At 35.0% G+C, this 25,929-nt stretch overlaps 1 protein-coding gene across 1 annotated transcript; it reads right to left on the reverse strand.

Annotated features, from left to right (window-relative positions):
• Positions 1-22,454: 22,454 nt before the first annotated feature.
• LOC113315613 lies at positions 22,455-24,166 on the reverse strand. The gene is made up of 5 exons (XM_026563876.1): positions 23,784-24,166; positions 23,618-23,683; positions 23,309-23,510; positions 22,782-23,081; positions 22,455-22,697 (listed from the first exon to the last, which is right to left on the reverse strand). The coding sequence occupies exons 1-5, from the start codon at positions 24,164-24,166 to the stop codon at positions 22,455-22,457; spliced, it is 1,194 nt and encodes a 397-aa protein (XP_026419661.1).
• Positions 24,167-25,929: the final 1,763 nt, after the last annotated feature.

The following is a 25,929-nucleotide window of genomic DNA, read 5'->3' on the forward strand; positions in this document are numbered from 1 at the left end:
GAAGGCAAGAACTAACTCCACCTTGACCATTTTCCGCCTACCTAGAACCCTGCTCCACTTGAGAGTTAATGTGTGAGACACTAACTCCACCTCGAGCGCTAGTTCAACCTTGAGCATTGTCTTGCAGATCTGGAACCCTGATCCACTTGAGTTAATAGGTGAGACACTAACTCTACCTTGAGCGCCAGTCCAAATTTGGGCCTTGCCTGCTCCACCTTGAGTCTGACTCCACTTACTCCCTAAACCGGGTGAAATCCACAACACTTCTACGTTCGGACAGTAGCCCCAACCATGGGCTCTGATACCAATTGTTAAGATTTTCACGGACCATCCGACACTACTCAGAGTCCGACCACATGACCCCGAACCCCACTTGACTACCTTGGGATAAGAGGTGTGGGGTTTTTAAATAAAAGGCCTCGGTGTTATGTACGGAGATTCCCAAGCTTATCAAATTCCACATGTATTCCTCTGTATTCCATGAGGGACTATCCGTATCTATGCATATGTGGTTTATCTGCCACATACTCCAACAACCGAGCGGAACCAAAACGTTAAACTATGTAAGATGTAACAAAATTACAACACCTGAACTCATTCGTCCCAAGAATAACTGTGTAGGTATTAACAGTGTTCGGATCCTTGTTGTTTTTTCCTCTTTAAGAATAGTCTGGAAAGAGTAAAACTCAGAATTGACTTAACAGTACATATCATATTGTATGTTCTTACTATTTCAAAGACATAATGAAAATCTTAAGCATTATATTTTAAAATGTTAAGTCACTAGAAATAACCTGTGCCGTAACGGCGCGGCATGAGACAAAATAATTTTTGGTTAGAATATTTTAATAATTACCACCCACTATGAGGATTAATTCGACCCATGAGAACTTGTAGACATGAAATCTTAATCTAAATAATTATAACTTCGGTTACACTTAAATAATAATTTAATACTTCCTCACGATATTCTTTAAACTTTAAATAATAGTTTTGATAAAAATTCCTCGTTGATCATTCTTTGAAGGACGAAATCTGGATTTGTCTGTTGTGGTGTTGAACTTAGAGAGTGAATAGAGTCCTCCCTAATGGATCAATGTTCCGAACTTCCAATATCAAATTCTCAGGGACCACGGCGTGCATGGTATCTTCATGTGTTCGACGTCAAGAGTGATTAGAATGCATGACTAATATTTTTATTAAAAATAAAAGAACATTAGTTTCATTTGGACCGAAATAAAAATATACTCACGTTTTCATCGATCATTAGTAAATCCAAAGCAGTTACCTAGTTGGTCGCCATGAAATCGACATCTTCCATTTTCTGGCAACACGAAACTTGAGTGTTGCAGGTTTATTTTCATCGCAATTATGTAAAAATGATTAGAAGGCGTCACTAATATTTTATTCTTTTAAAAAAATAGTTTAATTAGGATCGAAATAACAATATACTCAAGTTTTCATCAATCATTAGTAAATCCAAAGTAGTGACTTCGTTGGTCGCCATGAAATCTATCTCTTCCCATTTTCTTGCAACACGAAACCTGAGTACTGCAGGTTTGTTTTCATCGCAATCATGCATTCTCGAAAAGAAAGCAAACACGTTTTGGGCAACGGTTTTTATGGGGTTGCGGCTAATCATGTTTGACATGTTGATACTATTAAGCTAAAAGTTTCACCATAAAAATAAGCTGAATGAGTGAATGAGTGAATGAGTTGGAAATGAGTGAATGTGTGTGGTTTAGAAAAACACTCATTTATTTGTACATTGCTCATTGATAATTGTAATTAGGGACACATTCAATTTTTTAGACGTTTTTTCTTTCTTTTCGAATGGGTTATTACGTGCTAGTCATAAAGGAGAAGCCGTTTCGTTGCATGTTGAAATTAGAGCATGAACGGTTTTAACTTATTTATGGGTAAGCAACTCTCTTAATCGTGGGAGGATAATGGGGGAGTAAATAGAGGATCCAAATCAATTGAAAAAATTGGGAAAAGATTTGATTTTGGTCTAATAAAAACATTTCATTTTTGAGATTCTTTCATCTTTATTTGTGTTCTGGATCACCAAAGAAGAAAAAAATTATTGATTCCATCAGAAGACATTAAACGTTTCCAAAAAAATGTTTTAAAAAAAATATTGATTCCAGAAAAATGCACGCGCCATCAAAATTCACATTCATTAGTTTGGACATTCATTCATATGTAAGTTTTACTCCAGTAAGTGTGTAAAATTATTTTTTGGTGAAACTTTTAGCTTAAGAGTATGAACATGTCAAACATGATTAGCCGCATCCCCATTAAAACCGTTTCCCAAAATGTGTTTGCTATCATTAGTTGTATTTTTTTATTATTCCCTTTACACAATGAGTACAATGAAAATTATTTTTAAAAATAATAATTCTTTGTATTTTGCAGGTTGTTAAAAGATGGTTAATTTGTTTTTCAAAGATATGGGTCAAAGATTTTTTTTTTTAAATTTCAATGGTTGAAACATGGTTGTAACATTTATTTTTTCAGTTTATTTTGTTAATGACGCATTTTTTTTTTCAGTTTATTAAGAGGGTTATCAATATCTCCATAATGGAAGAAGGTTACAAACACCACAACCGCTAGATGTCTTTGGATGGGATGAGACTGGGATGGTCGGATCAGTTGTTTGTCTCCCAAAATGTTATCTGTCCGCCCAAAGCTCAAAAATCTATGCTGTTTTGTATTATAGATTTCCGACGGCAACCATTTTACTCACATACGATGTAGTTCTAGTTTTTCAAAATTCCAAAATATATTATGTACGTAATTCAATACCGCAGGAAGAGTTCACCGAATGAAATATAGGTAATAGATTGTCCTTTCACAATATTTTGGCCTTTTCAACATAGTTGAATTCATAATTGGTAAACAACATTGTATTTATGCATTATTGGGTGAGAGTAATTTAGGGATGGGATTCCTTCCAGAAAACTGTTGATTGATGACTGCATCAGTGTCAGTTGAATATCCCACACTGTCGGATTACCGCAGTGACTATATAAGCGGGGACAGTATATGTTGGCGGAGAATCAGATCCTTAAAAATGGTATTAGAGTCGACCATGGTTACCTATCGAGGGTGAAAGAGTATGATTGACGGATTGTGTCGGGAAAAGGTATTATGAGTTAGAAAAAATGACAGAGTCTAGGATGGAACATATTTCGAAGCCAAGGATGGCGCCAAATTAAGTTGGTGGTATTATAGTACGTCGACTCGGCAGGAAGAGTTCACCGAATGAAATATAGGTAATGGTTTGTTCTTTCTTAACACCGAGACATTTTCAGCATAATTGGCTTCATAGTTTGCAAAAAATCTTTATAGTAAAGCATGTTAGGTAGAGTAATCCTGGGATGGGTGACCTCCTGAGAAGCTGCTGCTGGATGACCGCAGAGGTGGCCACTCAAACCCCATACTATCAAATGACCACAGTGGTTAAGTGAGGACATTATTGGTAGAGGGTCAGGTCATTGCATTCTACGACCTTATGCATCCAAATGTGAGGTTTTTCGTTGCATAAAAATAATAAAACCTTGATTAGTTAGCAAGTCAAATCGTTAAGTACTTAACCTAATAACAATACTCTAAACTAACAATAAAATCTGTTATCCATCATCATTGAATAAAAATAACGTCGAACCATTTATCAAGAAATACGTGAGACGATGCGAAATTACTCACTGGGCACCAATACTTGCCACCGTCACAATGGTCCACTTACATAATTGTTAGCCAATCTAACTAAGTTTGGTGCTGCTTTTTTCCTTTCAAAAGAAAAATACTTTGAAAACATATTTATAGCTGTTTTAGGAGAATTAGAGGTGAAACATGGAGAGATAAGAGGAAGAAGAAGAAGAATCTTATTAGGGGATAAGAATAAAACCATTACATAGTTTCCTTTATATACAACCCTAGGAATCTAGATGGACCGCACATCCATGGGCCGTAGGCCCTGTAACACTCCCCCTTGTGCGGTTCAATAAAAAAAATTTATACATAGAGCTTCACATGTAGTTCTTCAAATGTCGTTCTTCTTGATGACTTGTGCCGAAGTCCATTGCCTCATTAAAACTTTGACAAGTGAAAACCCCCGTGGGACAAAACCTTGGTACAACTCTTCACATGTAGTACTTCACATGTTGTCTCGTACTTTACATGTAGTTCATCACATGCAATACGATCTTCAAAGGTTGACGAGTCTAAGTTAATTGCCTCGTTAAAACTTCGCCAGGAAAACCCAGATGGATAAAACCTGAACTAAAGAAAAAGAGTACAATATAAAGTAAACTTAGAACATAGTTGGATTTCTATACATTGCCTCATTAAAACCTTGATAAGGAAAAAGAGTACAACGTGACAGATGCAAGTAAAGGTGATCTGTTGCATATGATCACTTGGCTCCGTCGAAGTTGACTAGTTGCTTCACAACTCCTAAGGAAGAAAATCCTTGTAGGAAAGACAATAGTCTTAGCTGGGAAATTACATTCCCGGTGTTTGTTGTTGTCTCATTAAAAACCTTTCCGAGTAACAAAACCTTGTGGGAAAAAAGTAACCTCGGTGAAGGAAAATAGTTCAATACACCATTAGATGCTCCCCCTGATGTCAGACAATTTTCATTAGTCTAATGCAGTCAAAAGGAGTTTATCACGTTGTACCTTGGTGACTTGAAAGCTTATAAGACCATGTTGTTGATTCTGGAAGTTACGTTGCTTAACAGACTATCGCGTTTCATTTCTTTGATTCAGATATTTTTAGTAATATCAACGCGATCTTTATGTCTTCAACGTTCAACATACTTGATGTTTTAGTGTTGTCTCGCTAAAAACCTTGTCGAGTAACAAAACCCTTTGGTAAAAACTATTCTCGATCGAAGGGAAAAAGAGTACAACACAACTTCAATTTCGAAGTAAAATATGTCAACATCATATCCTTGGATCCTCCCCCTGATGTCGAAATCCCCCCTGATTACTTTCAGAGTTGTTCCAGACAGTTTCTTTAGTCATGTACTTTTCGAAACTGAATATCGGTAATGACTTAGAAAATAGTCTACCATATCTCCCCCTGATTACTTTCGTTGGAGAAGAGATTATTGTTCCTTCATAATAAACAACTTTTGGATTGCACTTTCATTAGCATTCTTTTTTATGTCTTTGTAGGGATAAAACAAATTTATGTCAATGGTTACTTTGAAGTACATGATTACATTCACTATACCATTCCAATGACGTTGCGTTGTCGTTGAGCTATATCTAGCTAACAAGTTCACTGAGGATGTAACATTTGGCCGAGTACATTATGGTAAGTACAATGATGCGTCTAGGGCTGCACAAACCCGACCTTACCCACCGGCCCGACCCACACCCTCCAGTTTTTACCCGCACCCGACCCTACCCGCGAAACACACGAGTCGACTATGACTAGTCCATATGAAACCCGCCAAGTATTGGGTCGACTATGACTCTCCCCTTATAAAACCCGACCTACCCGCTCACCCGCCTAGAAATCATTAAGCCATTCATTACCCTTGGATTACTTCCCATCCATGATCCCAGCCGTTCAATCCTATAGAAAGAGTAAAACCTAAATCAACCTAATCGGCTCCACTTTCTTAGTTTCTGTTTTCATTTCTCACTTCTCTCTCGGTTTCTCTTCTCCAGTAACACCAATACCACCACCAAAGATCAAATCACCACCAATACCACCGTCTAATCATCACCAGTAACACCGACGTGAGGTAATCTCATCTCATGATTTAATCAAAGATGATTGTTAGGGTTTATGTTCTTTGATTTAAATCTGTTTATTAGGGTTTAAGCTATTTGATTTTAATTTGATTTTTTGATACTTCGAGTTCGATAATAATACCATCCCAAGATTGCAATACCATCTCATGGTTAGGGTTTTTGTTTTTATTTTGAATCGATTTGAATTTTATTGTTAGGGTTGATTGTTTTTAAGTTGAATCGGAATCTGATTGTTTGATTTATTGTGGTTGAAATTTGTTCCCTTTTTTCGTTTAATGGATTGGGTTTATCTTTTATTATATGTTGAATAAATTCAATTGGGTTTGGTCCCCATCATTTAACCTGGTTATTGATATTATCAGCATACCTTCTATAGTTTTTCATGTAATTCGGGAATCAGGATTGAGTTGTCACTTGTTTCTTATGTGCAGGTAACCACTTACCATGGTTGAAATCTCAGAAGATGATTCTGCTTCAAATCTTTCAGTTGTACATGGAATTGCATCGCAAATGGGACCTCCACCTCAACGTCCACCGCGTTCTGGTCATGTGCATGGAGCATCAGCTGGGACAGGAAGTACGGCTGGGTTGGGTATGTTACTTTTAATACTTTCTTTTGGTTCCTTTTTAAGTTTATCTCTTGCGGTGGGTATGTTACTCAACATGCATGTCTTTTGGTAGATAATTACCTTTTGATTTTCTTTTCCAGTTCATAATTGTTGATGCCTAACATGTTAGTTTTCAATGGATCGTAATGTTAGTATTTAACTGGATTTTTCACCCCTTACTTGACTGTTTACAATGGATGCTTTAATCAATGACATCAACTGTTTCTTATAGAGCATGCTTTGATTAATGACATCAACTGTTTATTATAGAGCACAGTACCTGTTAGGTTTCTTGTAGATCATATTACCTGTAGCATGTAAACAATATGTCATGAAGGCTGATTTCGTTTTACTAATTGTTCACTTTGTTTTTTGCAAAATTGCAGAGCTATTTGGTGACCTTGCTACTTCTTCCATCATCGTAGATGATGATTGATTCCTATTGGCTTAGACAAGGTGATGGCTTAGTTCACTGTTGGGGGGTAGAACATCCAAATCTTTTGAGGGAGAATGTTGCAAATAGCATGGATCAACAATGCACTGTTTTTTTGAGCTTTGAACTCATTTCTATACAATGTACTGTCTTTTCTCTTTTGAGCTTTGAACTCATTTCTTGTTACTATTGTTAGCTTTATCTTTCTGCACCTTTAAACACTTTTAATTGCTGCCTAACACTTGGACATGGGGTCAGCTTTCATCTTCTTTAAGAGTTATAGACTATAGTTATTGTACATAATATACTTCTCAGTTCTCATCTGTTTTACGATGGGTAAACCCGTCACCCGCCCGACCCAACCCGCTGAAATGTGGGTCGGGTGAAAACCTACCCGTTTTAATGTTGAGTCGACTACGGGTGATAGCTTCAAATACCCACCATCAGCGGGTAGGGTGGCGGGTGAGTCCAAACCCGACCTACCCGACCCAATGTTCAGCCCTAGATGCGTATATTATACTTAGATAAGGAAAGTTCATCTCCCGACACAACTTCATCATCTTCCTTTAGACGAATTGGTCATTTATGTACATTTAGAACTCGACTAATCATGGGAGTGCTAGCAGGATGCATGTCCTTGTTAAATTTCCTGAAAATGGACATATACAAACTGGTGGAGTAATATACCACAAGCTCGGTCTTCTAGTTCAGAACATAAATAAGATCGAGAGTTCCCAGGATTTTCATCTCAAATTCAGATTTTAAATAACTTGTAAGATCTCTTATTCCATTAAGAGTACTTATCATGTCCATACTGTTGACATAGATGGCTATAATTCTGAATCAGGAACTTATTTAATACGCATGGCAAAAAACCGTACTTGTTTATCCCTTCCCAATCAAATAGTCACTTAGACGGGTATACCACATCCGCCTAATTATTTAAATCAATAAGTGAGTGTTCCAGTGTAACTGCAAACACACTCCGTTATTTAGAGTCATTCGACTTAGGAAGCAAAAGAGTATGCAAATATCTTTGAGTCTAAATCTCTAAAGATATAACCAAATTTACTATGTTTCAAGTTCTTTTGAAACTACCAAGCAAACTAATTAACTGAACATTATAATGTTCAAAAGAGTATGCAGTCCAGGGGTTTGTGAGAAACCTCACTCCACAAGGTGATTCTTTATACTTTCATACATCATTCTTCTCACTACACTTTTTGACAAATAACCACATATGTCCCACAGGCTTTACACTTGGTTGGTTAGCACTACCACACCAAATACCCGTATATTTGTCAAAGAACTAAGTTCTATCTGGATTGCGTAGGCCAAATATGCTCTTTATTTGAAATTAATCAAAATAAAGCATGGTTCGATCTCATTGTACTCTACTTTCGGAGCAACTATTTATGGATTATATCATCAGTGTGCACGCATGATCCTTCCATTGACTCATGTGCATTCTCATAATCTGTTAGGATTTCATTGTTCTCTAGAATCATTTAAAACCTCGGAGCGTCCTCCCGTTTGATTCATGGACATATTTAGAGATAATTTTATGAGATGATTTCAGATGATATAATTAGGTTGTGCCTAACTCACCTATTTCCTTTATAGATGAGCATTGATCGAACCTAGTGGTCTCTCCATCTTCCTTTATGGAGCCATAGCCTCAACCACACTTCCACCAAGTGTAGTTGTTACACCTTAGTTTTTCGATGCATATCCTTTACTAAGGATTTTTAAACTTACAGGCACCTTTGCAGTTGGTATGTGTGATCTCGTCAGTTTACCGATATCAATGTACATTCCGCAGATTGATAATCCTTTTTTTCACTTCACAATTCCATTTGTGGAGTATATGAGTCTATATGAGACAAAATGGGAACACACCACGACATTTCATGTCGTTCACTCGGAAAATACTTTTTCCTGTCTCCCCCTAACAACGGGAAGACTATCCCATTAGAGTGATTATCCGCAAATCAGCGGTTGAGAGATCGTCTGTCAAAAGGTTTAAAAATGCGGATAATTATTGGAAATTCTTGTCTAACAGAGTCACTTAATCATTTTGATGGCCCATCATAGTACGATGTGGAGTCGTAAGGGCGCATATTGGTGCAACCAAAAATGCGTAAGAACAAAAAAATGTCAGTCTTATATCCAGTTACCAACTGGTACGTAAAGAATGGTTGACCAATTGTGGGTCTAAAATGAATAAGTAAAGATGCGTGTAATATTTCATATTCCCCAAGCAGTTAAAGGTAGGTTTGTACGCATAACCATGCCTTAGGTATCATATGTAACCTTTGATGATAGCCTTTGCGAGACCATAGGGTATAGGATGCTCTGCATTGATCCTATTAAATACGCAATAACCATCAAGTCCTTTTGATGTACACTAGCTAGCATTTACAAGGGGTGGTGATCCCTTACATGTATAATATGTGCTAGTAGTTTTCCAAACGCAAAATTTCTTGGGAACTATACCTAGTCCAAAATGTCAAAACATTCACCAGAGCCATAAGTCACTTTAATGGTCCGCATTTTGCATGAATATTTTTCTAAATTTCACCTTGTTTTCTTTGTAATATGGATTGTTCACAATTTGCATCTTAGGATGGTCTCGATCCTGTATTAATGAAGACTTTGTGAAATGAGAGATATGCTTTCTTGCTTAAAAGCAATAGGGGGTGGGGTACTTTAGAAACCACTTATTGAGAGATATGCCGTCATTTCGCATTCTGTCAATCCTTCTCCCATTTTTGTTCACGCAAATAATTGATGTTCGTATGAGTACTTTCAAAATGATCATCATGTCACAACCAAAGTGGCGTTATGGTTATGCCCAAAACCTGTATGAGTCAATTCCCAACATTTCATCGTCGGAGTCAATATGGATTCAATAATCCAAATACTATAGTGATTTACATTTCACTAGATTGACTCACTAGTTTCTCTAATACATTAGATACTATAAAAGATGCATTCAATTACGTTCTCATCACTTTAGGTTCCACAGGATATCCATTTGCATGGGTTTCTTTGGAATTTAACAAGGTGTGATTATCTCTTGGTACATGTAGAGATTTTGTGACGTCTTTGTTCTATCTTGAAAACAAATTTTGAGTAGTGCTGCGCTCGATGATCCAATCCTCATAGTCACATTACAAGGAAATAGTTCAACGACTAGTTTAAATTCCTTAAGTTAGTGGAAGAAAAACAATTATGAGTTAGACACTTCGCTCTTGAGAGTTTTAATAAGTGGTGTGGCCTTATTACGTAATAAAAGTGGGATTCAACCCAAGTACTTTAGAGTGGATATATATTGTGTGTCACCCAATATATCTCAAGTGCTTTAGAGAATTCATGTCTCGTGTTTTCATTCCATAAGTGCAGACATTGGATCTAGTCAACTCAATAAGATAGTCAATTGGCCTGCCAAAGTTCTTGTTGCCATTAAAGTTGATGTGAAAATTGGTTTCTACTATGATACACACATTACATTGTATATACCAACACCTATGACCAGGTGCATTTCCAACTATTTCATTTATGGTGAGAGCTACAATTACATTTTAGCAGATCCCATACTCGGTTGATACTTATGTATTGGTGTTATTACTTCCGAAGACGAAAGTATATCTTTGTCTCATGATACATATGTCCCTTTTCACATGCTTTATATGAGTCGGTACGTCTAACCCACATTACTTTGGGGTTCTTTCCATTTTAAGTTTTGCTACATTTGGCTTAATTTGAGAAATTTCTTTATCTCAACAGGCCAGGAGAATTTCACAACACATGTCAACCACTTACTTTAGGTTGAATAAATTACTAACATAGTTTTCTTGTTGTTATACTTCAACGTATACTAGTTCGCCAGTATCATGGATGAAGTAGAGAAATGGAAACTTTCTAACTCATATCATCATTTTTTAGTTCTTCCACAAAAATTGGGATACATGTGATTTTATTTGCAACGTATTTTGAAAATATCGACTCTTTAATAGTCGAGCAAGTGGATTACATCCCACGGAACATTCAAATTTGGGAGACAATATCAAGTACGCAATAATGGTCCAAGTACTTCTGAACCTCAAATAAATACATTGAAATCGAGTTGGTATAACCAATTGAACAAAAGCCACAATTCAACTATATCCAATATCATATTCAAGAGAACAAAATTAAGACCAAAATTCTTAATGATCGACATCAACAATCATAATTTAAGTTGACCGTTTATGGACTTATCTTAAGAAAAAAAAACAGAACTAGGCATGTCCTAAAAAAAAAAAAATACGCCCAGCAAGTATTCAATGTAAAGACCCGCGTTACATTTGTTACATACCTCATATATAAGTTGGTTCCCGTTGTATATACACAGAACCGAAATATCCTTGGTCGCGCACATCCCAAAAGAAATAGAAACATGATATAGTAGGCCACAGGCTGGAACGGGGTTAGAACAGAACAGGCCACACGCTGGAATAGGACCGATTAGGGTTGGACTGGACCAGTTCGGGTTGGAATGGACCGGTTCGGTTGGACTGGACCGGACATGGTTTTTTTCTACGAACGAAAGCTTCTTCTTCCACAGAAGATTTGCGCTCATGGATTTTATTTTATTTTTTGATAAAAAAAAGATGAAATCAACAATCAGAATACGACAAACATAAATACGTATTTGAATAGCAAACATAATTAGGTATTTGAACAGCTTTATGCAGCCATGGGATAAAATTTTTGCGCACATAGATCGATGAAGACATGTTACACATCAACAATATGGCAACATTCATTAACGTTAGATGGCACATCAGATCAAATCTCAAAAGAAGGAAAGAGAATACTTTACAATTCAATTAATGGTAAAGGAAAACATTATCATAGCATTAAACAAATAATAATGGTGAATACGTTTTTAAAAAAAAAATCAATAAATAGATAATAATAAAAAAAATACAGTTTCAGAGAGATTAATGAGATACAAATCAGTAATGGGGATAATACAATAACATTATCACAAACAAACAGATAGGCTTTTATGTTATTTGTCAAAATCACCCACACAAAAAAGAAACATGTGAACATAAAGGTATAACACAATAGGACATATAAAATGATATGATCGATTTTACAACACCATTCTTGGACATATATTATAATCGAAAGCAAAATGAAAGGGTAACAATAGCAAAAATAAATAAATATATATAAACAAACAAGTCATGATACATAAGTCTTGATTACTAAGGGGGATAGACACATATGATACTGATAGGTGATAGGTAGTTAATTCTTAGGCGGATCCCCTCGCAATACAATGATGGTTGATCGACCAAAACAGACAAAATCAAGATCCACATGAATATGGCATATGACAGACATGATATTAACATCAAAGACCTAATTAAACAAAAATCATAACATGGCAGACAAAACAGAAGGAAATATATGAAGGAACATTCAACATCAGACGTATAGCCAATCTAATATGATGGAGATCTCAAATTATCAAAATAAAATAAAATTAGGGATTCGTTGATTTATACCAGATTTTGGGATACCGTACATGATTGATATGAAGGAGGCGGGACCGGTACAATCAAAACTCCAATGATATCTTTACTATTTAGTCCAGAAAACCCGACCCGGATTACTGGCTGGTCCAGCGGGATATAACAATTAATGGCTAGTCCAATAAAGTTTAAAAACATGTTATTTTACCTATATGCCCTGGACCACGTGATGTGTACAGTTTCCGTCCGTTTTCTTTTCATTTTTTTTCCAGTTGCATTCTCTATCTCTTCTGCAACCTAACTCTCAATTGAAAAACGCAAACTGCTTCGTCTTTCTTCACATTCAGAAAAATGCTCCCGTCTCTCTTCTACAACCTAACTCAATTAATCACCATTATCAGAAAAAGATCGAAAAATCACCATTATCAGAAACATAAACTGCTTATTCTTTCAGTATCTGACCTAATTTTCATTAAATTCAATTGAAGAAGAAATGGGTACAAGTAGAAAAATTAAGAGGACGATTACAGAAGAAATTACTGAAGTATCTCCATCACCAGTGAAAAGAAGAAAGAAATCTGACGATGATTCACCAACAGAAGCGTCCCCTTCTTCTAAATCTCCTACACTATTGAAAAGAAGAAGCAAATCTGTCGATGATTCAGCAACAGAAACCTCCCCTACTGCTAAATCTCGTACACCAGTCAAAAGAAGAAGGAAGTCTACCGATGATTCACCAACAGGAACCTCCCCTACTGCTAAATCTCCAACAACAATAAGTATGAGTAAGGTTCCTCAGGAAAAAGGTAAATCAAATCAAAAACAAAGCCAAATATGTACTTCATATTGACATGCAATATTCCCAAAACCTAAAATATGTACTGTTACATATTGAAATGTAGTGTTGTTTAACTAATACATACTAAAATTTAGTATGTCAATTTATATGTGTACTACATATCAATATGTTGTCTGCAATTTGTACTTCATTTTGACAAGTTATATGTTGTACCATACTAATATGTAATGTGTACAAAACTTTTTGATATGTAGTCTGCAATTTGTACTTCATTTTGACAAGTTATATGAGTAAGGTTCCTCAGGAAAAAAGTAAATCAAATCAAAAACAAAGCCTAATATGTACTTCATATTGACATGCAATATCCCCAAAACCTAAAATATGTACTGTTACATATTGAAATGTATTGTTGTCTAACTAATACATACTAAAATTTAGTATGTCAATTTATATGTGTACTACATATCAATATGTTGTCTGCAATTTGTACTTCATTTTTACAAGTTATATGTTGTACCATACTGATATGTAATGTGTACAAAACTTTTGGTTTACAAAAACCAAGGGAAAGAAAGCAGATGATGCTCCTGAAGCAAAAAGAAAAATAAAAACAGCAGCGAAAACTACTAAAGCAAAAGGAAAAAAGGGACAAAGGCTGCTACTCCTTCACCACCAGCAAAGGGGAACAAAATAAAACAAAATAATGCATAATGTCTTATGCAGCTAAAACAAAATAATGCATAATGTCTTATGCATCTAAAAAAAAACTGATGCATAACCAGAAAAGTGAGAAAAGTAATGCATAATACATTATGCAGCTAAAACAAAATAATGCATAATGTCTTATGCATCTAAAAAAAACTGATGCATAACCAGAAAAGTGAAAAAAAGTAATGCATAAGACATTATGCAGCTAAAACAAAAATAATGCATAATGTATTATGCATCTAAAAAAAACTGATGCATAACCAGAAAAGTGAAAAAAAAAAAGTAAGGCATAAGACATTATGCAGCTAAAACAAAATAATGCATAATGTCTTATGCACTAAACAAAATGATGCAGAAGACATTATGCACTTGCATAAAAATCCATAAATCAGAAAAGTGAAAAAAGTAATGCATAAGACAATATGCAGCTAAAACAAAATAATGCATAATGTCTTATGCATCTAAAAAAACTGATGCATAACCAGAAAAAGTGAGAAAAGTAATGCATAAGACAATATGCAGCTAAAACAAAATAATGCATAATGTCTTATGCATCTGAAAAACTGATGCATAACCAGAAAAAGTGAGAAAAGTAATGCATAAGACATTATGCAGCTAAAACAAAATAATGCATAATGTCTTATGCATCTAAAAAAAACTGACGCATAACCAGAAAAGTGAAAAAAAGTAATGCATAAGACATTATGCAGCAAAAACAAAAATAATGCACAATGTATTATGCATCTAAAAAACTGATGCATAACCAGAAAAGTGAAAAAAAAAGTAATGCATAAGACATTATGCAGCTAAAACAAAATAATGCATAATGTCTTATGCACTAACCAAAATGATGCAGAAGACATTATGCACGTGCATAAAAATCCATAAATCAGAAAAGTGAAAAAAAGTAATGCATAAGACATTATGCAGCTAAAACAAAAATAATGCATAATGTATGATACATCTAAAAAAAACTGATGCATAACCAGAAAAGTGAAAAAAAAGTAATGCATAAAACATTATGCAGCTAAAACAAAATAATGCATAATGTCTTATGCACTAAACAAAATGATGCATAAGACATTATGCACGTGCATAAAAATCCATAAATCAGAAAAGTGAAAAAAGTAATGCATAAGACAATATGCAGCTAAAACAAAATAATGCATAATGTCTTATGCATCTAAAAAAACTGATGCATAACCAGAAAAAGTGAGAAAAGCAATGCATAAGACAATATGCAGCTAAAACAAAATAATGCATAATGTCTTATGCATCTAAAAAAACTGATGCATAACCAGAAAAAGTGAGAAAAGTAATGCATAAGACATTATGCAGCTAAAAAAAAATAATGCACAATGTCTTATGCATCTAAAAAAACTGACGCATAATCAGAAAAGTGAAAAAAAGTAATGCATAAGACATTATGCAGCTAAAACAAAAATAATGCACAATGTATTATGCATCTAAAAAAAACTGATGCATAACCAAAAAATACTTCAGTATGTAAATACTTCACTACTGGTGATAGATACTGACATTTTGATAGACTTAACAACATATTTAATTATTCAAAAATAACTACAATAACTACATTTTGATAGACTTATAATGTTTCAAAAACCAAAAGATGTTCTAAGAAACAACAAAAACAGTATTTTCAGTACACTTGTAATGTATGTACTGTAAATGAAATGCTTATTAACCAAATTCAGTTGGTACTGACAAAATCAAAAAGAAAACGGTAGAATAGAACAAGGGCTAGAGGAAAGAATTGTGGAAAAGGAATCTGGCAACATCATCGATATAACATTCTGCTGCACGTTAAAGCCTGTGATAAAAGAAAAAGAGAAATCAGAACACTACTTGCTTAAAAGTACATTGTATTGTATCAAACTTACTTAATTAAGACATTAATATGTATATGACTGAAATACATACCTGACACAAAAATCATTCTTCAGAAAGTTCATACTGTCGGATAAGATTGCATGCAAAGTTCATACTGTCGGTGAGTCAACCAGCTCCACATATTACAGATGCAAAATTTCAAATCCTCTAAAGTTGAAAACGATGTAACCTCATATGCAAAATGATATTGCTTATGGTATACATGAGAATAGATGGAGAAGTCTGGTTTGGGAGCAACGTCAGACATGTTAACCCTGTAAATGATCAAAAAATTAACTAAGTCTCTGAATGGATATAAGTTATACATATTAATATGTATTGGAATCTACTGTATTGCACGATACATACTAAGAGAGCAGGCTATATGTAGTACGTATTGGTATGTAACATGTAGAATAACTAAGTATCTGAATTCCTATACGTTATACATATTGATATGTATTGGCATCTACTGTATTTTAGTAAGATATATTTGCAGGCTATATGCAGTACGTATTGGTATGTAACATGTAGAATATATTTTACAACATATCAATATGTTTTGAGTTTCATCTTCTATAAATAGAAGAACTGCAGCTATATCAAAAAGAGAATACAAAATTACTACACGATCTATCTAACAAAACAAACCTATATCAAAAAATACAGTAAAACAAACCTATATCAGATTACAAAGAAATTAAAACAGAACAGCATCAGAGAAAAGGTGATTATAGTAACATACCTTGTTCGAATCTGATATTAACCTAATTCGTTTTTAGGATACCTAATTGAAACACACAAAAATCACAATGTAAATCGAACGGAAACTGAATTGAACAATGTAAATCATCACAAAACTGAAATCATAAAAGAAAGATAACAATGTACATCATAGACAACTATTTTGATAGAAATCGGATCAGAATAAACCTAATTATTCATCAACATTCCAAGAACAACAGCAGAGGAAGATGATTTACGAGATAAATACCTTGTTCGAATCTGATTTCGAAGCACAGATGATTTACGAGATAATAGCTGTGATGAGCCTAATTGAAAGACGCTACCAGATATTGTGATGAACCAAAACGCAGGAGCAGAGAAAACCAAAGAGAAACAAATCTGAGATGAAAAAAAAGAGAAAGAAACTGAATTTGATTTGTTCGTGGAGTTGCAGAAAGGGTATTTTTGGTACTTTTGAAAAACTTGTCTTGTGTGACCCGCACGTTTTGGACTAGGGAATAAATATTCTGGTCCAAAAACATGTTTTTGGACCAGCGGATAATTTTATTCTAGGGGTGGATTAGAGAGTAACTGGTACTGGGTTTCCTGGACTACCTAGTAATTCCTAGAACTCCAATTGTATTGCAGATGATTGAAAAGAAAACAACCAAGAATTAATTTAGCGGTTGAGCTCGTGACTGATAACGTGTTTTAGGAGAATTAGAGGTGAAACATGGAGAGATAAGAGGAAGAAGAAGAAGAATATTATTAGGGGATAAGAATAGAACCATTACATAGTTTTCTTTATATACAACCCTAGGAATCTAGATGGACCGCACATCCATGGGTCGTAGGCCCTGTAACAATAGCAATATGTTTTTCATCCAAGTGTTTGGTAAAGATGTCATAAAGTGATTTTTATGCAAAACACTTCCAAAATCTACCAATTTTAAAAAGTGGGAGAGAAGGAGCTTTTAAAATCTTCAAAAGCAAATGTAGTTCACCCTAATCTCATATTTTATTGTCCAATTCTTTCCAATCATTTTTATAACTGACAAAAATTATCCTTGAATCTATATATCACCAATTTCTATTCTATATATTTTATTCTTTAAAGATAATTATTTTTATTTTCAAACAACATTTTATGTTATACTGTATCATTGAAATATACTTTAATCTATCAACAAAAAATATTAAGGAATTATTTTTTTTCCAAAAATGGTTAAGAAAAATAAACATTTTAGTAATAATACTAATTAGTAAGTTTAATCTTACATATACGTACTCTAATAGTAGAAAAATTACTTATTTTAAGCACAAAAATAGATAAACAAGTTTTAGAGATAAGTCTTCTTTTGTCATTTTCTAACTAATTATAGCTGAACCTGATATTTTCCCAGACAGAATTTGATCGTTTTTTAAAATAATTTTATCTTTAGTTTATAATTAGCAACCATTCAATTTTCATCCAAGTGTTTGGTAAAGATGTCATAAAGTGATTTTTATACAAAACACTTTCAAAATCTATCAATTTTAAAAATAGGAGGTAAGGAGCTTTTAAAAGCTTCAAAAGCAAATGTAGTTCACCCTAATCTCATATTTTATTTTCCAATTCTATCCAATCATTTTTATAACTGACAAAAATTATCCTTGGATCTATATGTCACCAATTTCTAGTCTATATATTTTTTTCTAGATAACTATTTTTTATTTTCAAACCACATTTTATGTTATACCGTATCATTGAAATATACTTTAATTTATCAACAATAAATATTAGAGATATTTTGTAAAAGGGTCGTATGTTTTGAGCCTATTTAGGGTATCGGTCGTAGAAGATGCAGTTACATAAATGTTAGCTAACTTTGTTATTTGATAGAACACCTTGACTGTGAGTTGACTAACGTTGACCGCTCAAATGTTTTCATAAGCTACCTCTCCCTTCCTTTTCCGTCTTCTCTTCTGTATTCATTTCACGTTTATCTGAAAACCTCTCTTAAGCAAGTTGAAAAAAGAATAACTACGGAGATTTAGAATCCATTGACGTTGCCACCACTACAATTTTCGTGGAAGCTTATGGTTCTCCGTAAGAAGATGATACTTCACTCGATGATTTATGATAAGTTTCTCTCACCACAAAGAAAATCACAAAAATCCCCGATTATCAAATTCCTTGAGGATTTTCAATCGTCTTCTTCGTGGGGAATAATTCATTCTTGGGGTGAAACGAAATACTGATTCATTCTCCTACAAATTAGTGTCTGAAATTCATATCACCATTTGGGGCGATAGAGCTTCTCCGGTTAGGTTTCAGTTTAGTACATTCGTATTTCTTGATATGCTAAGAAAACCTCTCAGGCAGGACTTAATTTGGTTTTCTCGGAATCACTTTAGCCTTCATTTTTGTAAACAACATATATCCATTTGCTGGGTTGTATTTTCTCTGGGAACTTAAGTTTGGCATACGTGGAATTACTTGTGCTTAAACTTTTATGTAATCAACAACAGGCAAAGAAGATATAGGGAGTCGAGATGTTCGGCGAAATGCGGCTGTGTATTTTTCCCGATTAAGTTTTTTTTGGTTGCCGTTAGGACATGATGTGATTTAACTATTTCACAAGGATATTTTGGTAAACAAATAAAACGATCAAAGTCAGTCAACGACCCAAATACATCAACTGCATGTTTCACGACCCAGACCCTAATTAGACATTAAATATGCGACCCTTTTACAAAATATCTCTAAATATTAAGGAATTATTGATTTTCCAAAAATGGTTAAGAAAAATAAATATTTTAGTAATAATACTAATTAGTAAGTTTAATCTCACATATATGTACTCTAATAGTAGAAAAAATTACTTATTTTAAGCACAAAAAATAGATAAACAATTTTTAGAGATATGTCTTCTTTTGTCATTTTCTAACTAACTATAGATGAACCTGATATTTTCCCAGACACAATTTAATCGTTTTTTAAAATAGTTTTAGCTTTAGTTTATAATTTGCAACCATTCAATTGCTTTTTTTGCTTAAGTAGCTCGGCAGTACATCGACAACCATCCAATTTCTTTTTTTACATAGCTCGGCACAACGTACATCGGAAAAGTACTTTTGTAAAGCTCACAGCAATACCAAACTAATCTAAGTATTAGCTGATAAAAATATATTTATTATCATCATTAGTAGAATAATTAATATATTTGTTGTAGGGCTCACGGCCCATAGTTGTGCGGCCCAACTAGGGTTTGCTTTTCCATGTATATATATGTTATTGGAGTCCATGTAACACTACTGATGTTAATCAATAGAAACTCTCTGCCTCTTTGCCTTCCCTACATTTCCACTACAAAACGTTATCATGCACGAGCTCTTTCCTGACGAATTTCTTTGGGTTATCATCTTTCAAGTTTGATCTCGGCAGTTGGTTCAGTAATTCAGATATTTTTCTTTTAATTTTACTCCGACCCTAACAGGTATTTATCTTTTTCTTAACCTGCATCTAGTTTGCGTATAATTTTTGGTTTTCTGATACATATCTGTCCTTTTATGATTGATTGATTTATGTGCTTATCAACGACTGGTTGTGTCATATGCCTTACATATTACACGTTGATTTTAGGTTTGAATTAAAAAGTTATTGTTCTTTTGTTGGATTCTGAATCTCAATTGCAAAATATTATATAACATTGTAATGTTTAACATAACACATATTAATTTATGGCTAGATTTGATGTCCTATTGCTAGGTTAAATAATTTATAGATTCAGTGAAACCATGATTGAACATTTTTCAGATGATTGTCATGTGTGATGTCATTGTTGGTTGATTTTTTTTTTCTTTCCTCTCATCATACATGATCAATAGAATAAATTTTGTTTTGTATATTTTATTAAAAGATATCATCAAAGATTATTAATAAAAAATTATTAATCTTTGATCGTACTGTATGTGTGCGGCGGTTGAGTATTCCGTCGCTTGGGAGTCTGTTATGATCCTGGAGAGCCGGTCCGGTCCGGTCCACCCTACCCGATCCGGTCCACCTCAACCCGGTCTTGTCCACCTTAAACTGGTCCGGTCCACCCTAACCCGGTCTGGTCCATCTCTGTTCCAGCTGTGTGGCCTGTTCCGACCCTGTTCTAGTTGTGTGCCCTGTTCCGAGCCGTGCGCGAGCAAGGCAGTTCTGGTCCCGTCTATATAGAGTGGGAACCAATACATGTACATGTACATGATATGAGGTATGTAACTGATCTTACTTGGACTTTTACATTGAATACTTGCTAGGCTTATTTGTTTGTTATTAGAACACGCCTAGCTTTGTTTATTTTTGTCTTAAGATAAGTCCAGTCAATTTAATTATGATTTCATTAAGAGTTTTGGCTATAGTTGAATGGTGTGTTTTGTTTAATTGGTTGTACCAACTCGATTTCAATGTATTTATTTGGGGTTTAGAAGTACTTGAGCACCATTATTGTGTACTTGATATTTTCTTCCCAAATTTGAAATGTTTCGTGGGATGCAATCCACTGGCTTGACTATTAAGAGTCGGTATTTTCAAAAGATACGTTGCAAATAAAATCACATGTATTCCAAATTTTGTGGAAGAACTCACAAAAGATGATATGAGTCATAAAATTTTCATTTATCTACTTCATCGTTGAAATATGACAACAAGAGAACTATCTTTAGTAATCTATTCAACCTAAAGTAATTGGTTGACATGTGTAGTGAGATTCTCTTGGCCTATTGAGATAAAGAAATTTCTCAAATTCAGCTAAATGTAGCAAAATTGGAAATGGAAAGAACCCCGAAGTAATAAGGGTTAGACATAATGACTCATATAAAGCATGAGAAAAGTGACATATATATCATGGGATGAAGCTAAAATGTAATTCTAGCTTCCATCATAAATGAAAGAGTTGGAAATGTACCTGGTTATAGGTGTTGGTATATACAATGTAATGTGTGTAACATAGTAGCAACCAATTTTCACATCAACTTTAATGGCAATAAGAACTTTGCCTAGTCAATTGACTATTTAATTGAACTAGATAAAATTCCGCGCTTATGGAATGGAAAGTACATCATTCCCACGAGACATAAATTCTCTAAAGCACTTGGGATATATCTGGATGAAATGTAACATATATTCATTCTAAAGTAATTGAGTTGAGTCCGACTTTTGTTACATAATAATACCACACCACTTATTAAATCTCTCAAGACTCAATGTCTAAGCTCTAGATGTACCGAGAAATATTCACACCTTGTTAAATTCCCAAGTAACCCGTGCAAATGGATATCATGTGGAACATCACAATGATGAGAATGTAATTGATTGCATCTTTTACAGTCTCTAATATATTTGGAAAGAAATATATTTTAGAGAAACTAATGAGTCAATATAGTGCAATATAATTCACTATAATATTTGGATTATTGAATCCATATTGCTCCGACGATGAAATGTTGGGAACTGACTCATACAGGCTTTGGGAATAACCATAAAGCAACTTTGGTTGTGACATGATGATTGTTTTAAAAGACCTCATACATAAATCACTTTATTTGAGTGAACGAAAATGGGAAAAAGATTGACAGAATGCAAAGTGACGGCATATCTCCCAGTAAAGTGTTTTATAAAGTACTAGATGCACCCCCCCCCCCATTTTTCTATTATGCTTTTAAGTAAGAGAGCATATGTTCTGTAATGAACAAATTGAAACAATAAAATGACCGGAAATAGTAACTCTGATTCGAAAATCAGCCTGAGAACTTAAGTTCTTGAATAAAAATAATTATCTTCTTACAAAACGACCGCTTCTTACACATTAATAGGCTAAGCCCTAATAAGCAAGGAGTAATCCCAACTCGACACGTGTCTGGATCCTAGCGGCTAGAATAAAGATAAGGTAGTAATTATAAGGGCACCCAACATTAAGTTAAGTACACCCTTCTTACAAGGTAACCACATGACACTGTCTACCCCTTCAAATTGTCCTTGTCCTCAAGGAAAAAAGTAGGAAAGTGAGCCTGAATTGTAGCAGTATCCTCCCATGTAGCTTCTGCAGCAGTAGCATTGGACCAGTGAATGAGAGCTTGCTGAATAGTGTGATCTCCTATTGTAATAGTTATGTAGTCCAAAACTGAAATATGAGTGATGATGACTTGGCCTGCATGGTCCACTAGTGGTAGTGTGGGAGATGGCACATGAGCAGATTCAATCTTCAGTTTGAGCTAGGAGACATGAAAAACAGGATGCACTCTAGCTTTTGATGGGAGTTACAGTTTATAAGCTAAGTTACCAACTTTGGCAAGAATGGGAAAGGGGCCATAGTACTTAGCTGATAGTTTGAAATTCTTCCTCAAGGAAACATATGCTTGTCTGTAGGGCTGGATCTTGAGGTAGACCATGTCACCCACTGTAAAGGATCTTTCAGTTCTTTTCTGATCTGCAAAGAACTTCATTCTAGCTTGAGCAGTAGACAGGGATTCCTTGAGTATGTCAAGCATAACATTCTTGTGAGTAAGATACTCCTCAACTGTAGCTACAGAAGTAGTGACAGTAGTTGGGAAAGCTAAGTTTGGTGCATCATAACCATACAGTGCCTTGAAAGGAGACATTTTAATGCTAGTATGATAACTAGTATTGTACCACCACTCAGCAAGTGCCATCCAGCTGAACTATTTCTTAGGTTGAAATCCAGTCATGCACCTAAAATAGTTTTCTAAGCATGCATTAACTCTCTCTGCCTGACCATCAGTCTGAGGATGATATACAGTACTAAGTTTGAGTCTGGTCCCTAGGTGATGAAAAAGATCTTGCCAGAAATTACTTGTGAAGACCTTGTCCCTGTCAGAGGTGATGGAGGAGGTAAACCATGCAACTTGAAAATGTGATGTAAGAAAGCTTTAGCTACAATAACTGCAGTATAAGGGTGTTGAAGTCCAATGAAATGACTGTATTTTGTTAATCTATCAACCACCACTAAGATAACATCTTTGTGCTCACTCTTGGGAAGGCCCTCAATGAAATCCCTGGAGATATGTTGTCAGGCTTGATCAGGGATAGGAAGTGGCTGTAGAAGACCAGCAGGGAAAGTATTTTCATTGTTATTCCTCTGACAAACATCACAAGAGGTTACCATAGAGATGATGTCTTGTTGCATCTTTGGCCAATAAAAATGAAGTTTGGCCATGTTATAAGTTGCCTGAATACCAGAATGGCAACCAATGGCTGAGGAATGTAATGAAGATAAGATGAAAGACCTTACATTGTTACTAGTGTCAATATATATTCTGGATTTATACCTGAGAATCTCTTGTTGGTATGAAAAATTTGGTGTTGCAGAAGGAGAAACCAGCAGTTGAGAAATCAGTTGTTGAGCCTTTGGATCATTTTCATAGCTATTGGCAATGTCCTGTATCCAAACAGGCTTGGAAAGAGTTATATCTTGTAAGGCAGTAGGAGGGTGTGCTCTCCTTGACAAGGCATCGGCAAATTTATTGTCAACCCCCTTTTTGTATTGGATGTCATAATTAAAGCCCAATAACTTCATCATCCACTTTTGTTGCAACCCTGTAGTAATCTTTTGTTCTAAGAAGAAATTGATGCTTTCATGATCAGTCTTGATTGTGAAATGATGCCCTCTTAGGTAGTGCCTCCATTTTGTGACAGCTGATCCTACTGCCATTAATTCCTTATCATAAGTGGATAATCCCATACCTTTAGGACCCAATGGCTTGCTGTGGAAGAAATGGGTCTACCCTCTTGCATTAAAACAACACCAATGCCAGTATCACAAACATCTGTTTCTAAGATGAACTTTTTTGAAAAATCTGGAAGTGCTAAGACGGGAGTAGTAGTCATTGCCAGTTTGAGTTGATTGAAAGCATTAGTGGCAGCTGTAGACCATGCAAAAGCATTTTTCTTCAACAATTCAATTAAGGGCTTGGTGATAGTTCGATATCCTTTAAAAAACTTTCTGTAGTAGCCAGTGAGACCCATAAATCCTCTCAGCTCCTTGATGGTTTTAGGAATTGGCCAAGAAGTCATACAATGTATCTTGGAAGGATCAACCACAACCCCTTGAGCTATGATGATGTGTCCCAAATACTCCAGTTCAGTTTGGGCAAAGTAGCACTTTTAGAGTTTGGCATGTAGATGATGTTGTTTCAACACAGAAAGAACTTGTTGAAGGTGTTCAAGGTGAGTTGCCATGTCAGGTCTATAAACAAGAATGTCATCAAAGAAGACTAAAACAAATTTTCTCAAAAAAAGGTTTGAAGATATCATTCATTAGGGCTTGAAAGGTGGCAGGGCATTGGTGAGGCAAAATGGCATGACCAAAAATTCATAATGGCTTAAATGAGATCTAAAAGCTGTTTTTGGTATATCAGGTGGAAAAAGTCTGATTTGGTGGTATCCTGACCTGAGATCAATCTTTGTGAAGACTGCAACACCATGTAGCTCATCCAAAAGTTCATCAATTATAGGAATGGAGAACTTATCCTTAATGGTGATATCATTTAATCTTCTATAGTCAACACAAAATCTCCAGCTGTTGTCCTTTTTCTTGACCAATAAAATGGGAGAGGCAAATGGACCGTGGCTTGGCCGAATAATGCCTTGATGTAACATGTCTTGGATCAAGTTCTCAATGACAGATTTTTGAATATAAGGGCACTTGTAAGGCCTGTGGTTAACTGGAGTGGAATTGGGTTTTGAGAGAAATAGTGTGGTCAAGACTCCTATGAGGTGGCAGTGATGAAGGTTCTTCAAAAAAATCTTGAAAGTTTTGCAATAAAGCTGTAAATTCAGGTGGGGGTGGTGAGGGAGAGGATGCATCAGAAATGGAGGATAACTGTACAAAAAGTCCATGTGGATTTTTTTGAAAGAACTTATGGACCTCCTTGTTACTGATGGGCTTAAGCAGTGGAGAATTATAAATACCAGTAAGAGTAATTTCAGTGTCCTGATATATGAAGGAGACTGTCAAAGTAGTAAAATTGAAGAGCACATTACCCATAAGTCTGAGCCAATCAGCACCCAGAACTAGATCACAACCACCCAAAGGTAGTAACCTCAAATCTGTAGAGAATGAATGACCCTGCATGAACCAGGTTAATGACTTGCAAATGCATGAACTGACTGTTTTGTCACCATTAGCCACAGTGACAGCCATCTGAGAAGTAGGTTGTACATTGCAGTTTAATTTCTGAGCCAAAGAAGAGTCAATAAAGCTGTGGGTACTACCAGTGTCTATGAGAATAGAAATATAATGTTTGTTAAGCACACCAGGGATTCTAATTATTTCACTAGAGTGAGTATCAGTAAGGGCATGTAGAGAAATCTCAATATCACTGTCCACTGAAGAGGCATGCTCTTCTTCCTGTGAAATATCCTCTTCTGTAGGTGATTCATCAACTCCTTCCTCTGCAACTATCCAAAAAAGCT

The sequence above is a fragment of the Papaver somniferum genome, chromosome 10 (genome assembly GCF_003573695.1).
Source record: "Papaver somniferum cultivar HN1 chromosome 10, ASM357369v1, whole genome shotgun sequence".
NCBI classification, from domain to species: domain Eukaryota; kingdom Viridiplantae; phylum Streptophyta; class Magnoliopsida; order Ranunculales; family Papaveraceae; genus Papaver; species Papaver somniferum.